Here is a 12,882-nt window from a genome sequence, read left to right as displayed (position 1 = left end):
TTATCCTCCAATTAAATTAGAACCAGCGGGAAAATTTAATTGGTAGAACTGTTCTTAGCAATGTATTTTCCCCTGTGGGTGAAATCAGATTCAGATAGTTTTCGCTATGACATAAAAAAGATATTTGTTTTAAAGTTAAAATATGGTATTGTTATTTTTAGACCAACGTTGATGATAACAGTACTATAATTCTATGAGTCTTATGTTCAAAGCTTAAATCACTGATAAATTTTGTATCGAAGTGATCAATTTTCAGAGAACAGATAAAGATTAAGAAATGCTCTTGAGCTAGAGAAGTGTATATTTCTTGTTCCTGCTGCAATAAAGTTGATGATGATGATTATTATTTCTTAGCAAAGTTGTTTAATAGAAATACTATCATCACATTATTTATGAGTTATATGCATTATTTCCATTTCCGCCCAACGGTGATATGGAATTAATGTAGAGGGATGATGTTTTATTCTAATTCTGCCACAACGGTGATTTAGAATATAAAAAGAAAGTTTTAAAAAGTTTAATGTGCATATTTATTTAACCAGACCAACGTAGGGTTATTTTTTATGCTCATTATTGTTGATTATTGGCTAAGTTTTCTCAGACTAAAAGTTTTTCATGCTTTCTTTCGTGAAAGTGAATGGCTGGGTACTTGTGACCCAAAAGATGACCAAGAAAGGTCATAACATGAGGGAGTATGTTCTCTCTAAAGAATGGTTTCAAAAGAAAAGAGATAGATCATTGAGAGTCTTTGTTGACGAATGTCTTTCATGTACTCTCTATGAAGAAGATTTTTTTCGGTCAACATGTTTTGAAATGAAACAAGCAACATGCGTGTTTAATTTGACCAACGTCGGATCAAGAATGTGTCTCAAAGAGCATTCGGATTTATTTTCTGAATTTGATGATTGAATATGCAGTTAAAAGAGCCAATTCTGGCATTTATGTCCCTTATGGGGAATTACCCGCATAGCGGGAAAAGATGATTATGATAAAAACCGCATGGCGGGAAATGTCTGGGAAAATACATGCGTAACTGGGTAAAGTTGACATATTATTATGTCAAAATTCATGTATGGCGGGAGAAATTTAGGCAAAGGACTTATCTTGTACGACAGGAGAAAGATATGATGACTCGTGTGCGTTTAATGTGTCCCACTCTAGGAGAAAAGTATGGAGTAGCTATTATGCTTTCTTAGTATCGACCGTGCACCTTATGTGTAACGGTCATTAAGCACTCAATAAATCCAAAGAGAATAAAAGTTACAAACGAACCTAAAGATAAGAATGATATGCAAGTGTGACTTGCAAAAGTACCAATGATATAGAACTCTATTGAGTTTCTGAAATGGAATGAGGAAAAAGTACTCCCATACCAGTTAATAGATAACTTCATTTCGTATGAAGCAATCAGATAAATGAAGTAGATGATCGAAATTTTCTCAATTCACAAGAGTTATGAATGGTTTTTCGAAATATTGGCAGAAAAGTTCTTGCCACATTTCGAGGAGGAGAAAGAAATATGAAATAAATTAAGAATGATGAAACTCCCCTATACTTTAGATAATGTGGTGCACTCCTAAAGAAAATGTGATGCACTCCTAAAGTGATCCATTAATGAAGAATGTGATCGTCTAGGGGAGTACGACAGTCATAACAATACCCCTAAAGAAAAGAAATAGCCATATTCCTGGATCTTTTACACTTTCGAAAGCAGACTAAGGAATACTAAGACAATGCTTAAAGTGTCATAAAGAATAAAGTTTTAACAGAATAAACCCAAATAAAAAAGTTTAAAGATACCCCAAATTTTAGTGAAGATGGAGTAATCTGGGGGAGCATGGTATGAAAATACCTAAGACTCGAATAGATTGTATCTGGGGGAGCATGTTGTATGACCTATACAACACCTGTTGTTAGCTCTATAAAGGAGGAATGACTAAACATGGATCTTGTGATAAAGGTCCTTGTAAAACCTATTGCCTCTTGGAAATGAAAGACTATACAATTAATTTGCCTTTTGGCAATGACAGAGCAACAACAGCCCCATATGAAAGAAGTGCCAGTACCTGAGACACAGATGGTCTCAAGGAATGAGAAAATCAGATGGAGGTTGATCCCACCTCATTTAAAGCGCTCAATCGAGCTTTGAGAAGTGTATGTTTTGTCTAAATGATAAGAGACTATGTGAGATGAAATAAAATTGGTGAATCCCGACGAAGTTTGGGACTCATAAGTAATTTCCAATGGAGCCAAAACAGTAGGTTGTAAAGGGTCTACAAGGTCAATGTGACTCCAAAGGAAATATGTAAAGGTGTAAAGCGTGACTTAAATCGAAATGTTTTGTGCAAAGAGAATGAATAAATTACAATGAGTGTTAGTGGCACATCATGACCGACATCATGATCTGAGTTACATCAGATGAAAGTAAAGAACACAAGGGATACTGCTTCAAGAAGTCTTTTATGGACTAGAGCAAGTCTCTAGATGGTGGCATTTAAAGTTAGAAGAATCAGATGTTATTTTGGGTTAAAGAAAATGAGAGGACAATTGTATTCATGCAAAGTTATAGAATGAGAAATTCATTTCCTAATCCTGTGCATGTGGATGACGTCGTACTTGCTAGTGGTGATGTCAATCTACTGCAGGAGGAGAAAAGAAGTTCTTGTCCTCAAAGTTCAAAAGAATGTTCTCGGTAGAGTGTCTCTCGTTATAAATATCGAGATTCACCAAGAAAAGAATAAAATGGGGTATTAGGAATGTCGCATGGACATGGTAAGAAAGGTCTCTAAAGTATGCATGCGAGAAAACCTACGCCTGTTCTTATAGTCAAGGGTAATGGAACTGAAAACTATGGTGTTCCAAAAAGTTGATGAGAAAATATTGAAAACGGATATGGTACCATATGCTTCAGCTGCTGGAAGCTCAATATATTACCCTGACACAGTTCACGTATCCGGGTTGTTTTGGCAATGTCCAGTCCATATATAGATCACTGGAATGGTGTCAAAGATATCGGCCTCATGCTGAAAGAAATAAGTGCTCTAAAAAGATTGTGAGTACAAAGACAAGACTTGTCAAATGTATAGCGAAATCCACAATTGTCGCTAACTTTCACACTTGGAGTTTTTGTGTGGAAAAGCTCCAAAGAATGAAACAATTATCATGAATGTGATGCAAAGATATGTTATAGCTTGATATGAGGCTGAAGGACAGGCAAAATGGTTAAGAAGACCTGTACCCGGAGTTGATAATGGTTGACAACAGTGATAACCATTTTAAGTTTTTCTCTCCTATGACAACGAGTCAAGTGTTGATGCCAAACACACTGACACAGAGTTATGCGTTGTAAAGGAGAAAATCCGGAATTATGTAGAAATACTTGAAGCATAAAAGCAACAGACAAGTGTTTGCAGATCTGCTTATTAAAGGCTTACCGCCCAGTGTGTTCGGAGAACACACAGTCGACATGGGTTTTATGGTATAGTCTAAAATTTCCGGACAATAAAGGGCCCAAGGTTAAAGAATTTGTTTCAAAACAGAAAGGTACGTTGTGGCTGTCTGATTCTATCGGCAATTGAGCCGTGACGATGAAACATGTTCTATGTATTGACCTGTTATGAAACGAGTGAAGTAAAAGTATAAGGTCAAAAGTAAAAGTTGAGATCAAGGGGAAGAATGTTAGGATGATCTGCGCCCTGATCGGGGCGCTCAACGCACTATGGTAGACGGGCCCCTATCACCTGCACTATATAAAGAGGTGGGGGCCGCGGCTCGCAACACGAGGTTCGCCGCGACGCCGTACACCCTACCTACAGCCCCTATCGATCAAGGGTTAGTGCAGTGCTGACAGAAAGCACCACCACTGCCCTCTCTGTCATCACCACCGTGCGCCACAGCACCACTATGGTCCGGCTCCAGCTCGTGAGGCCAAGCCGAAGGTAGGACTACCGAAATCCTACCCTACACGATTCCATGGATCTATCACTAAAAGCATATCCTTAATAAAAAACTAAAGTATTGAAAGCCCTCACCTGTAGCTTAACAAAATGTACCTAACTGCAATTTGTAGCCAATGCATTATATTTGAAGCAACATTAGACGGAAAAAAATGGCCATAAGATGTCCAAAGCTATAACTAGGATTTAGTGATGATCCAAAGCTCTAACTGGGATTTAGTGAGGGTTGGTATCAGTCCTGCCTTAGAATAAGACCCTTAAGTCATGCACGATCTCTGACATGACAAATTGACATGACAAATACACACAAAACATTTCCCAGCGGTTTCGCCTCAAAAAGGGGTGGTATCTAAACAGAGTGCACACGTCCAGACAAGAATTTGCCCATTGGTCTTTTGATATTATACTCAGCATGACAAATAGAAAATACTCAAATGTTTTGTGAGTATTTTTCTCCGGAGGGCCTCCTCTCCTATAAATACACCCCATTTCCCACTCACCCCTCAGACAAAAACAAGCACACACACAGGAGAAAACACAGAGCAACAAAGTCATCAGGTGCAACAGACACCAACACACACCATGAGGCCCGGGGCCCAGTTCCTCACCACGAGCCACCGCGCCGGAGCGCCGACGGCGGCGCCGGCGCATGGGCTGATCAACGGGACGGCGGCGCCGCACTCGACGTGGCAGTCGCCGGTGCCGTACCTGTTCGGCGGGCTGGCGGCGATGCTCGGGCTCATCGCCTTGGCTCTGCTCATCCTCGCCTGCTCCTACTGGAAGCTCTCCGGGTACCTCGACGGTGACCGGGACGGCCAGGCCGCGGGGGACGCGGACGAGGAGAAGGGCTCGGCGTCTGGCGCGGCCAGGCCGGCCATGGATTTCCAGGAGCACGTGGTGGTCATCATGGCCGGCGACGAGCGACCAACGTTCCTCGCCAAGCCGGTCACCAGCCGGGTGGCCGAGGTGGAGGTTGGGGCCGCGGCGGCTCCTGAGGCGAGCGCGCGCGCCGGCGACGACGGGCAGGAGAAGGTGGACGAGCAGGCCTGCGAGGTGTGTTCGCATCTCGGGGCCGACTCGGCGACCCCGGGCCGTGATCACCACGACGAGGCAGGCCAGAGCTGCGACCATGACCATGACGCGGCGAGCCGGAGCCACAACCACCTCCATGACCATGACCATGAGAGCAGCGGCACGACGGCACTGCAAGAAAGCTCGCAATAAAAGCAGCCGCCTTGTTCGCTTCAGCTTTCCCTTTTTTGAGGCTGCTTTTCTTCCTCCACCTTCTTTCCCCACTCATTCCTCCCCTAGATTTAGGCTGGGCTGTGTAGATTCTTGGCGTGATTGGTTGAGTGAAAATTAATGGAGATATCTACGCGAGACTTAAGTTTTGCCAATCGAAAGATATATGGAGCATCATGCTCTGCTTCAGTTACAGCTCCCTGAAGAAATGGACAACACTCCACATCATTATTCCCCATCTTTCATTAACTTAAAGCACCTTTAAGTTGGAACAAATATTGATTACACAATGAAATCCAAAGTCACTTGTGCCGGGGGACAAGAATGAGTACTGATTGAATTCGGATTCTTTTGCCTTTCGAAAATGCAGCTGTCCTGCAGCAAATCAGCAGTCCCACGGGCTCAAGCAACGTAGGGACGGCACCAGGTCCGTCGGCCCAGCACCCGCTGCACATTTTTTGTCTGGATAAAAGGGTAGGCCAAGGTCCAAAACTTGTTCAAGAAACAAACAAGGCGGCATGAAGCAAGCCTCGTCCAGGATACAACACTCACTACACATGACAAAAATGAAAGCATGCCAAAAAAAAAAGAGGATCAGCCCCGCGACACCTAGGGCGACTCAGATGGCACCTCTAGGGAACCGCCACCAGTGCCTCCTCCTCTGCCCCTCTTCCCACGTATCCGCCGGTGCACCGCCGAGCAATCCGCGTGGTCAGTGACGGTGGGACCCTTGTTTCTGGTAAGCCGCGGAAGATTTCCCGGCGTGGGAAAGCGGGCCCTGCAAGCCATCGAGGTTCTGTGGTCTCCCCGACGGCCCCACGTAGGCACTCCGTGGAAGATGTCGAGGTGACGCAACTTTCCTGCAAGATCTGCGGGTGCGTGTCATGCCATATCAGCGGTTCGTTGGCCATGTTTAGCGGTGCATCACGTCAGTGCATATGGCTTCCACCGCAATTGGTACTATGTAAGATAGAACCATAGCAAAATTATAGTATCAATAACAATTAAGCAATCTTTGGAGTTGTATAAAAAGTAATTGCACCATAAGAAAATTGATGGTCCTTTCATCAAGGAACAAAATTGAAGTATTGGAAGCACACAAATACATCAAAAGCTATGTAATTTCTAGGTTGCAAGTTATATATAGAAGCGATATCAGGATAAGAATGATTGAATATTGAAGTGAAGGTAACTAATAAGAAGATAGCTATATCAACTAATAGATGGTTGCCAGATATGAACCAGTATGTCATTGCCGTATGTCATTGATCATGATCATCCGAAACCATTTCGAGTGCAAATTTTAGAACCACAATCTTTGGTTCTAAAATGAAATTGTTCCCGTCCATCCACGAAGAACTTCCGGATTAATATAACGTTTGGATTTTCTTTGCTACTATTTTATGATTGAGCGAAATAAATAATTGTTGATTTCATCGTGGCAACGAGTTAATACAAAGCCGGAAGGTAAATGAAAAACACATTTAACAATCCATCTCTACCTCTATCCACATTCCCCACACAAAATCAATTAATTTTCAACTCCTTCCTTGAAAAAAAAAACTTCACTAATAATATAGTAACCCCATAATTTAGGAACCTAGTTTATTTCTATTAAAAGATAATAAGATACGATATTTAATGATCTCCCTCAAGAAGCATCCCAAAACCAAACTATTCAATAAGCATGTTTGCGGCTTAAACTTTCTTATGTGCCTGGAATTTATGCACTAACACACGTGGTAGAATCAAGGCCAAACCCAAGGGTAAACTATTCACAACCCCGTTCCAAAGGAAACTTTTGAAGCTCTTAATACTTTAGTTGCAGTGACTAGTGCATGAATGATTGATCCATTCAATGGCCCCTCTTTCCTAGCTACTTGAACCCAACACGACATACTCCCTCCATTCGACAATATACGAGCGTTTTTGACACACTGAGACGGAGGGAGTAGTTGATAACTTAGTTAACAATATTGTCAATTCTCAACAGTTTATTCTTATTTGCCTCTCTTAGGTAAAAGCATCAACACTTGGTGCAAAAGTGAAGTACTGAAAGCGCGCAACTATAATAAAATGTACATAATTGAATATTCTAGCCAGTAAGTTATATATGAAGTGATATTAGGATAAAGGATGTTTGTAAGTTAATCAAGAATCAGTATTTAGCGAATTAATGGTTAACAACTCCTTAAGTCAGCTTAGTTCACTTCCTTAGGAGTGGATGTACGACCCATCGATTGAAGTTCAAGTCCTCAGATGCACGAGTTTGGGTTCTTACTATTGAAAAAAAAATGTAGGGTCACCCTTACTTCTTTCCTTTCGAAAAAAGTAACAACTTATCTAGGCAATGGACGTGTAAAATATGAACTGATGCGTCGGCAACATATGGCATTGACCCGTATCCTCGGAAGCCGTTTCTAGTGCTCATTCTAGAACTACGATTGTTGGCTCTAAATATAGTTGCATTTATCCGGAGAGAACTTTGCATTAATCTAAATATAGAAGATCTGGAGAATTTTCCTTACATATATCCGATATAAATCTTTGTTGACTTCTTCTCACCAACTAGTTTATGTGAAAATCTAAGCCGGGAGGGAAATGAATAGCATTACTTTATATTCCCCATTGTGATGAATGATCTACAATTCACCACACCAGCATCGCGAAAAAGGGACTCACCTCTCTCCGCCCCTCCTTCCAGGAAAGAACCTACCAGAAGTTGAAACTGTCTCGCCATGCCAATCTTACCCCCATATAACCACATTCCCCTCGACCATATCCCACTGGCATTCAACTCGCCCGTTTCCCTCGTCGTGCTTTTGGCCGAGATCGCCGGATGCGGTTACTGGAAGGAGAGTCAAGCATCGCTGGCACTGAGTGGATTAAATTAACCACTTCCTCTATAAACACGGGTATAACGAAAAGTTCTCCCTTCTCTCGCACCTCCGTTTGTCAGCGACGAAAAAAATCACACCATGTTTTCACGATCAGAGGCAAAATAACATGTCATCCGGAAATTGATACTGCCTTTGACATTTGATATGACAACTTGACACTAAAGGGGTGTATCTCTTGCAAATATCTAGCAACAGAGTTCACAGCTCCAAACAAGAAAAAAAGAATCCCTTTGGTCTTTTGATATTCCTTGGCGTCACAAATGGACACTACCCCGCTAAATAAATAAATGGAGAATACTGTGGTGTTTTGTAAATCTTTCTCCTCCACCTCTCCTATAAATACATCCCATTTCCCTCTCAACCCTCCCACAACACAAGAGAAACAGACAGCGGAAGCAAACTGATCGTGCAGCTCCTCTGCTACGCCTCCACACCAGCACAGCCATGAGGCCCGGAGCAGAGTTCTTCGCCGTGAGCCACCTCGCGGGGGCGCCGACGGCGACGCAGGCGCTGCACTCGGCGTGGCAGTCGCCCGTGCCGTACCTCTTCGGCGGGCTGGCGGCGATGCTGGGCCTCATCGCCTTCGCGCTGCTCATCCTCGCCTGCTCCTACTGGAAGCTCTCCGGGTTCCTCGACGGCGGCTCCGACGGCCAGGCGGCAGGGGACGCCGACGGGGAGAAGGGCTCGGCGTCCGGCGCGTCCAGGCCGGCCCCGGATTTCCAGGAGCACGTGGTGGTCATCATGGCCGGCGACGAGCGGCCCACGTTCCTCGCCAAGCCGGTCACCAGCCGGGCCGCCGAGGCGGAGCTCGCGGCCGCAGCGGCGCCTGAGGCGAGCGCGCGCGACGGAGAAGGCCAGGAGGAGACGGCGGACGAGCAGGTCAGCGAGGCGAGCTCGCACCGCGGCGCCGAGTCGGCGAGCCGAGGCCGTGATCACCACGAAGACGCGCCGAGCCAGAGCGGCGACCATGACCACGACGCGGCGAGCGGGAGCCACCACCACCATGACCGTGGCCTCGAGAGCAGCGGCACGACGGCCCTGCGAGAAAGCCGGCAATAAAAGCGGCCGGCTTTTGCTCGTCCCAGCTTACCCTTTTTCCCGGGCAGCGTTTCCTCTCTCCCCACCCCCATCATCTTCCTCCCCCCGTCCCGGTGCTGCTAGTGCTAGATTTAGGCTGGAGCGTGTAGTAGATTCATGGCGTGATTGGTTGAGCACAAAATCAATGGAGATGTATATGAGAAACTTGAGAGTTTTGGCAATCGAAAGCCGCTTTGCCCCCTGAATTTCCGGAACAAGATCACAAGCATCATCACGCTTCACACTACTACTCTGCTCCGAAGAAACGGACGGCGGCCCATCCCCATCCACGCCATCGCCCCAGCTCTCTTTCGGTAACTTGCAACAACTTTCAGCTGGATTACGATGAGTAGCTGGACTCCATTTGGTTGTATATGCGGAGAAAAGCATATGCAAATCGAACGACTCCACCTCCACTTCCACCTCTGGATTGCACTGCAGCAAACCAAACCAGCAGTGCCGCTAACGTAAGCAGACACCGTGACTTTGTGCGCGCACCAGCTTTGTCGGCCCAGCGCTCACTGAGCATGACACCTTCTTGCTTGTGGGATGCTTATCTGGAAATGGCACTGGCACTTAATGTTAGCACTGGTTAAACAAAAGAAAAATTAAACAGAATTCTGCTTCGGTGCTGATTGGATGGCGGACCGGACCTCTTTCGGTCTGCAATGGGAACGGTACGGCTCAAAAGAAGGAGAGTTCGAGGCTTACAAGCTAATGTACAGGTTGATGATCTGGATCGGCGAGTAGCGTGGCAACAAGCGTCGCCCAGGTATGAACAAAGCCAGAAAATACTACAGTACCGTGCTACCTAGGGTCTACAGGAGCAGGAGACATTGTGATGGACTCTGGTCCATGCATGCAGAGCGCAGTGGGTGGGTCAGGCAGGAGGACTCTGGCTCATGGACTCATGGTCCAGTCCAATTCTTGCCCAGATGCCAAGCTCATGGCCATGGCTGTCTCCACTCTCCACTCCCCACCACCTTGTCGCCATGGCCAAGGTAAGGTCAGTGTTCTTCCTTTTTAACCCGCCAAATCCTTAGGGATCCCCGGAGCAGATTCGCTCCGGCTTCAGTTACCGCGACACTGTTGCGTGGAGTGAAACATACGGCATGAGAATTCGTGATTCTGACAGAGAAGTGTCAAATGTGATTCATGATACATTTCCCTTTGTTCCCACGCACGACACGGTCGATTCTGCTCCTACTTGCCAGGGCATATACAGCACTCCATCCCATACGTATTCTGATGAGTGAATAGATAGATATGGACGGATGGGGGATCCTCTTCCTAGGTTCGTACGTACAGTAGTACGTGGCCGGCTTCGCTCCCACTTCCGGCCGGCCGATTCCGACGAGCGAGCGAGCTTAACTAGGAAGTAGGAACATAGTAGCATTCCCTCTCGAGAAATGTGATTCATGATCCCACTTCTTCCATTTCCCACGGACGCACGATGCTGCTACTTGCCGGGGCATATATCGCGCGCCATCCATACGAATCTACCGTGGCGAGTCAACAGGCATGGACGGACGATGGATCGGGTGATCCTTTCCTTCCCAGGTACGTGGCCGGCTTCGTCCCCACTTCCGGCAGGCCGATTCCGACGGGCTAGGAGGATCAACATGGCAGTAATATTTCCTCCGGGCGGGCGGGGGAATGGAATTTCCGTTGCGCCGGGGATTCGGATATATTCCACATTCCGGCGGTGGTGCGGTGCGGTGCCGTGCTGTCCCCGGTAGCAGTGGTTGCTTTCTTGCACTAGTGGGAGGGATGGCACCTGAAGGAGTGGCCTCCAGGAGCCTTGTCAGCTGGGTGATGATCCTTTCGGTTAGATGCCTAGCTGCCTTGGGTGCGCGCCTCTTCTCCGTCAACTTGCCGTCGCCGTGGCGGATTTGATTCGGCCGGCATCCATCGGAGTCTGAAGCTTTTTATGTTCAAACCCGCAGAAAGTGCATATAAGCTTCTCTACAGTGTAATGAAGGATTTTTACTCCATTAAATTTTGGTCGGACCTAGCCGAACTCCTAAATTTAACAGAGTAAAAACTAATTTTTCATAAGTTTAACATAGTTTCGATTTAAACAACCGAAATTCTTTTCTTTTTTGTCGGGGTAAAAAACAACCGAAATTCGGCACATAATATACATAATCATCCGCCGAAACATAGTGCAATTTTTAAACCTAAGCATGAAATTAAACTTAAAACTAAACATGAAATTAAACTGAACTAAACACCATCGTCAACCTTGTAGAGGGCGAGCCAATCCACCCGCGACATCCCACCGCCCATGGGGTTCGGCCCTGTGCCGTCGTCGCCGCAGTCGGGGAAGATATGCTGCCATTCTTCGATGCCGAAGTCCTCCTTGTTGTTGCCGCCATCATCGCCGCTGTGCTCCTCGTCGTCAGAGAGGATGATGACCTCCCGTCAACCACGCGCTCCGCGAATATCTTCCTTTCGGCCTCCACCAGCTCAAGGTACTGGCGACGGAGGTCCGCCATGTACTCTTCATCAGCGGCCTCCGTCGTGATGTGCTCTCTCGCCTCCCGGTCCTCCCTAGCCACTGCCGCACTCACCACCCCCGGTGGCGGCGGGTCGAGCTTGATGGGTGCCATCCCCCACGGGAAGTTGAGGCACGCCGCGACGCCGTACAACCAGACCTGCCACTAGTCATACTCGAGGGCGGCGAGCTGGCCATGTGGAAGGAGCCGAGCCAATATTGTGGGTGTCGTCGTAGGTGATCTCCTCCACCCACGTCCCCCAACCCCGCTCCTAGACGCCGAGGTACTTCCTCTGTGGTTGCCGCGGGGCGGGGAGTTCGGGGAAGCGGCGAGCCGGACCAGTGAGACCCACATACATTATGTGGACATATATGGTGTGAAATCGAGTTTCTACCACATCTTCCGAGACATACGAAGGATGAATAGTGTGCACTTCAGCTAGTATTTTTCTACACGGTGAATAATGCTTAGTAGAGATAAAAAAACTTACTGGCTTCTGCAAAGAAAAAAATACAAAAAATTTAGGTTAAAAACATCGAGAATCGGCAAGAACTTTCTCCAAATCACATGGTCTTCCGATGACATGGCACAAAGGCTGGCAACAGTCCCGCAAATACAAATGAGTAAAACAAGCCACAATGCAAAATCCGCGCATATCGTGGAGTCATTAAAGCAACCGCTCGACATCGACAGTAATACCAACACCACCCTCCAGGGAAAAACAAACGCCTACCACCAAGTGGGCCCATTATTGTAAAGACCACCTCTCCGGTGATAGTCGCAAGAACAATGTTGACCATGATCTATTTTGAGACGAGACCTTTAGTGTTGTACGTGTACAACTTTGATCTTCCGAAAACCAACATCAACACTCGGAAGGATATCACATCCTTAGAAGAGTGGTTGAGAAGCATTTACCCGGAACACCAATGTTGTCATCGACGATGTTGCTAGAATGAACACGGACTAAAAATAGTAACCTAAAGAAAGGAAAGACAACCCTAATTTGAAAACGATACCCACTACATCAAAATCACCATCCTCCAAATCCGGGGAGGCTCTGTTGAAGGAGAACGGACCACAATCGATTGGTGTAGAAGACCAACCCTAGCGGCACATTACGGGTTTTAGTGTTTCTCATGCCCCAAACAAGGATTAGAATTGGGCCAACCCATTATGGGTAGTGTTTTTATTTTCATCCAACTTTTC

The 12,882-nt window shown here is 46.1% G+C and overlaps 2 protein-coding genes across 2 annotated transcripts; both read left to right on the top strand.

Annotated features, from left to right (window-relative positions):
* Positions 1–4,286: 4,286 nt before the first annotated feature.
* Positions 4,287–5,391, top strand: LOC109759207 (uncharacterized). The gene has a single exon (XM_020318031.4). The coding sequence runs from the start codon at positions 4,539–4,541 to the stop codon at positions 5,178–5,180; it is 642 nt and encodes a 213-aa protein (XP_020173620.1). The 5' UTR covers positions 4,287–4,538; the 3' UTR covers positions 5,181–5,391.
* A 2,864-nt stretch (positions 5,392–8,255) lies between these two features.
* Positions 8,256–9,381, top strand: LOC109759209 (uncharacterized). Its single transcript, XM_020318033.4, has one exon. It carries the CDS (start codon positions 8,543–8,545, stop codon positions 9,155–9,157), a length of 615 nt encoding a protein of 204 aa, XP_020173622.1. The 5' UTR covers positions 8,256–8,542; the 3' UTR covers positions 9,158–9,381.
* The last annotated feature ends 3,501 nt before the right edge of the window (positions 9,382–12,882 follow it).

The sequence above is a fragment of the Aegilops tauschii genome, chromosome 7 (genome assembly GCF_002575655.3).
Source record: "Aegilops tauschii subsp. strangulata cultivar AL8/78 chromosome 7, Aet v6.0, whole genome shotgun sequence".
NCBI classification, from domain to species: domain Eukaryota; kingdom Viridiplantae; phylum Streptophyta; class Magnoliopsida; order Poales; family Poaceae; genus Aegilops; species Aegilops tauschii.
The sequence above is the reverse complement of the archived record's forward strand: the minus strand, read 5'-3'. Positions and strand labels throughout refer to the sequence as shown.

Excerpts from the sequence above, each read along its gene's own strand:
- LOC109759209 (XM_020318033.4), top strand. The coding sequence starts at position 8,543 with ATGAGGCCCGGAGCAGAGTTCTTCGCCGTGAGCCACCTCGCGGGGGCG.
- LOC109759207 (XM_020318031.4), top strand. The coding sequence starts at position 4,539 with ATGAGGCCCGGGGCCCAGTTCCTCACCACGAGCCACCGCGCCGGAGCG.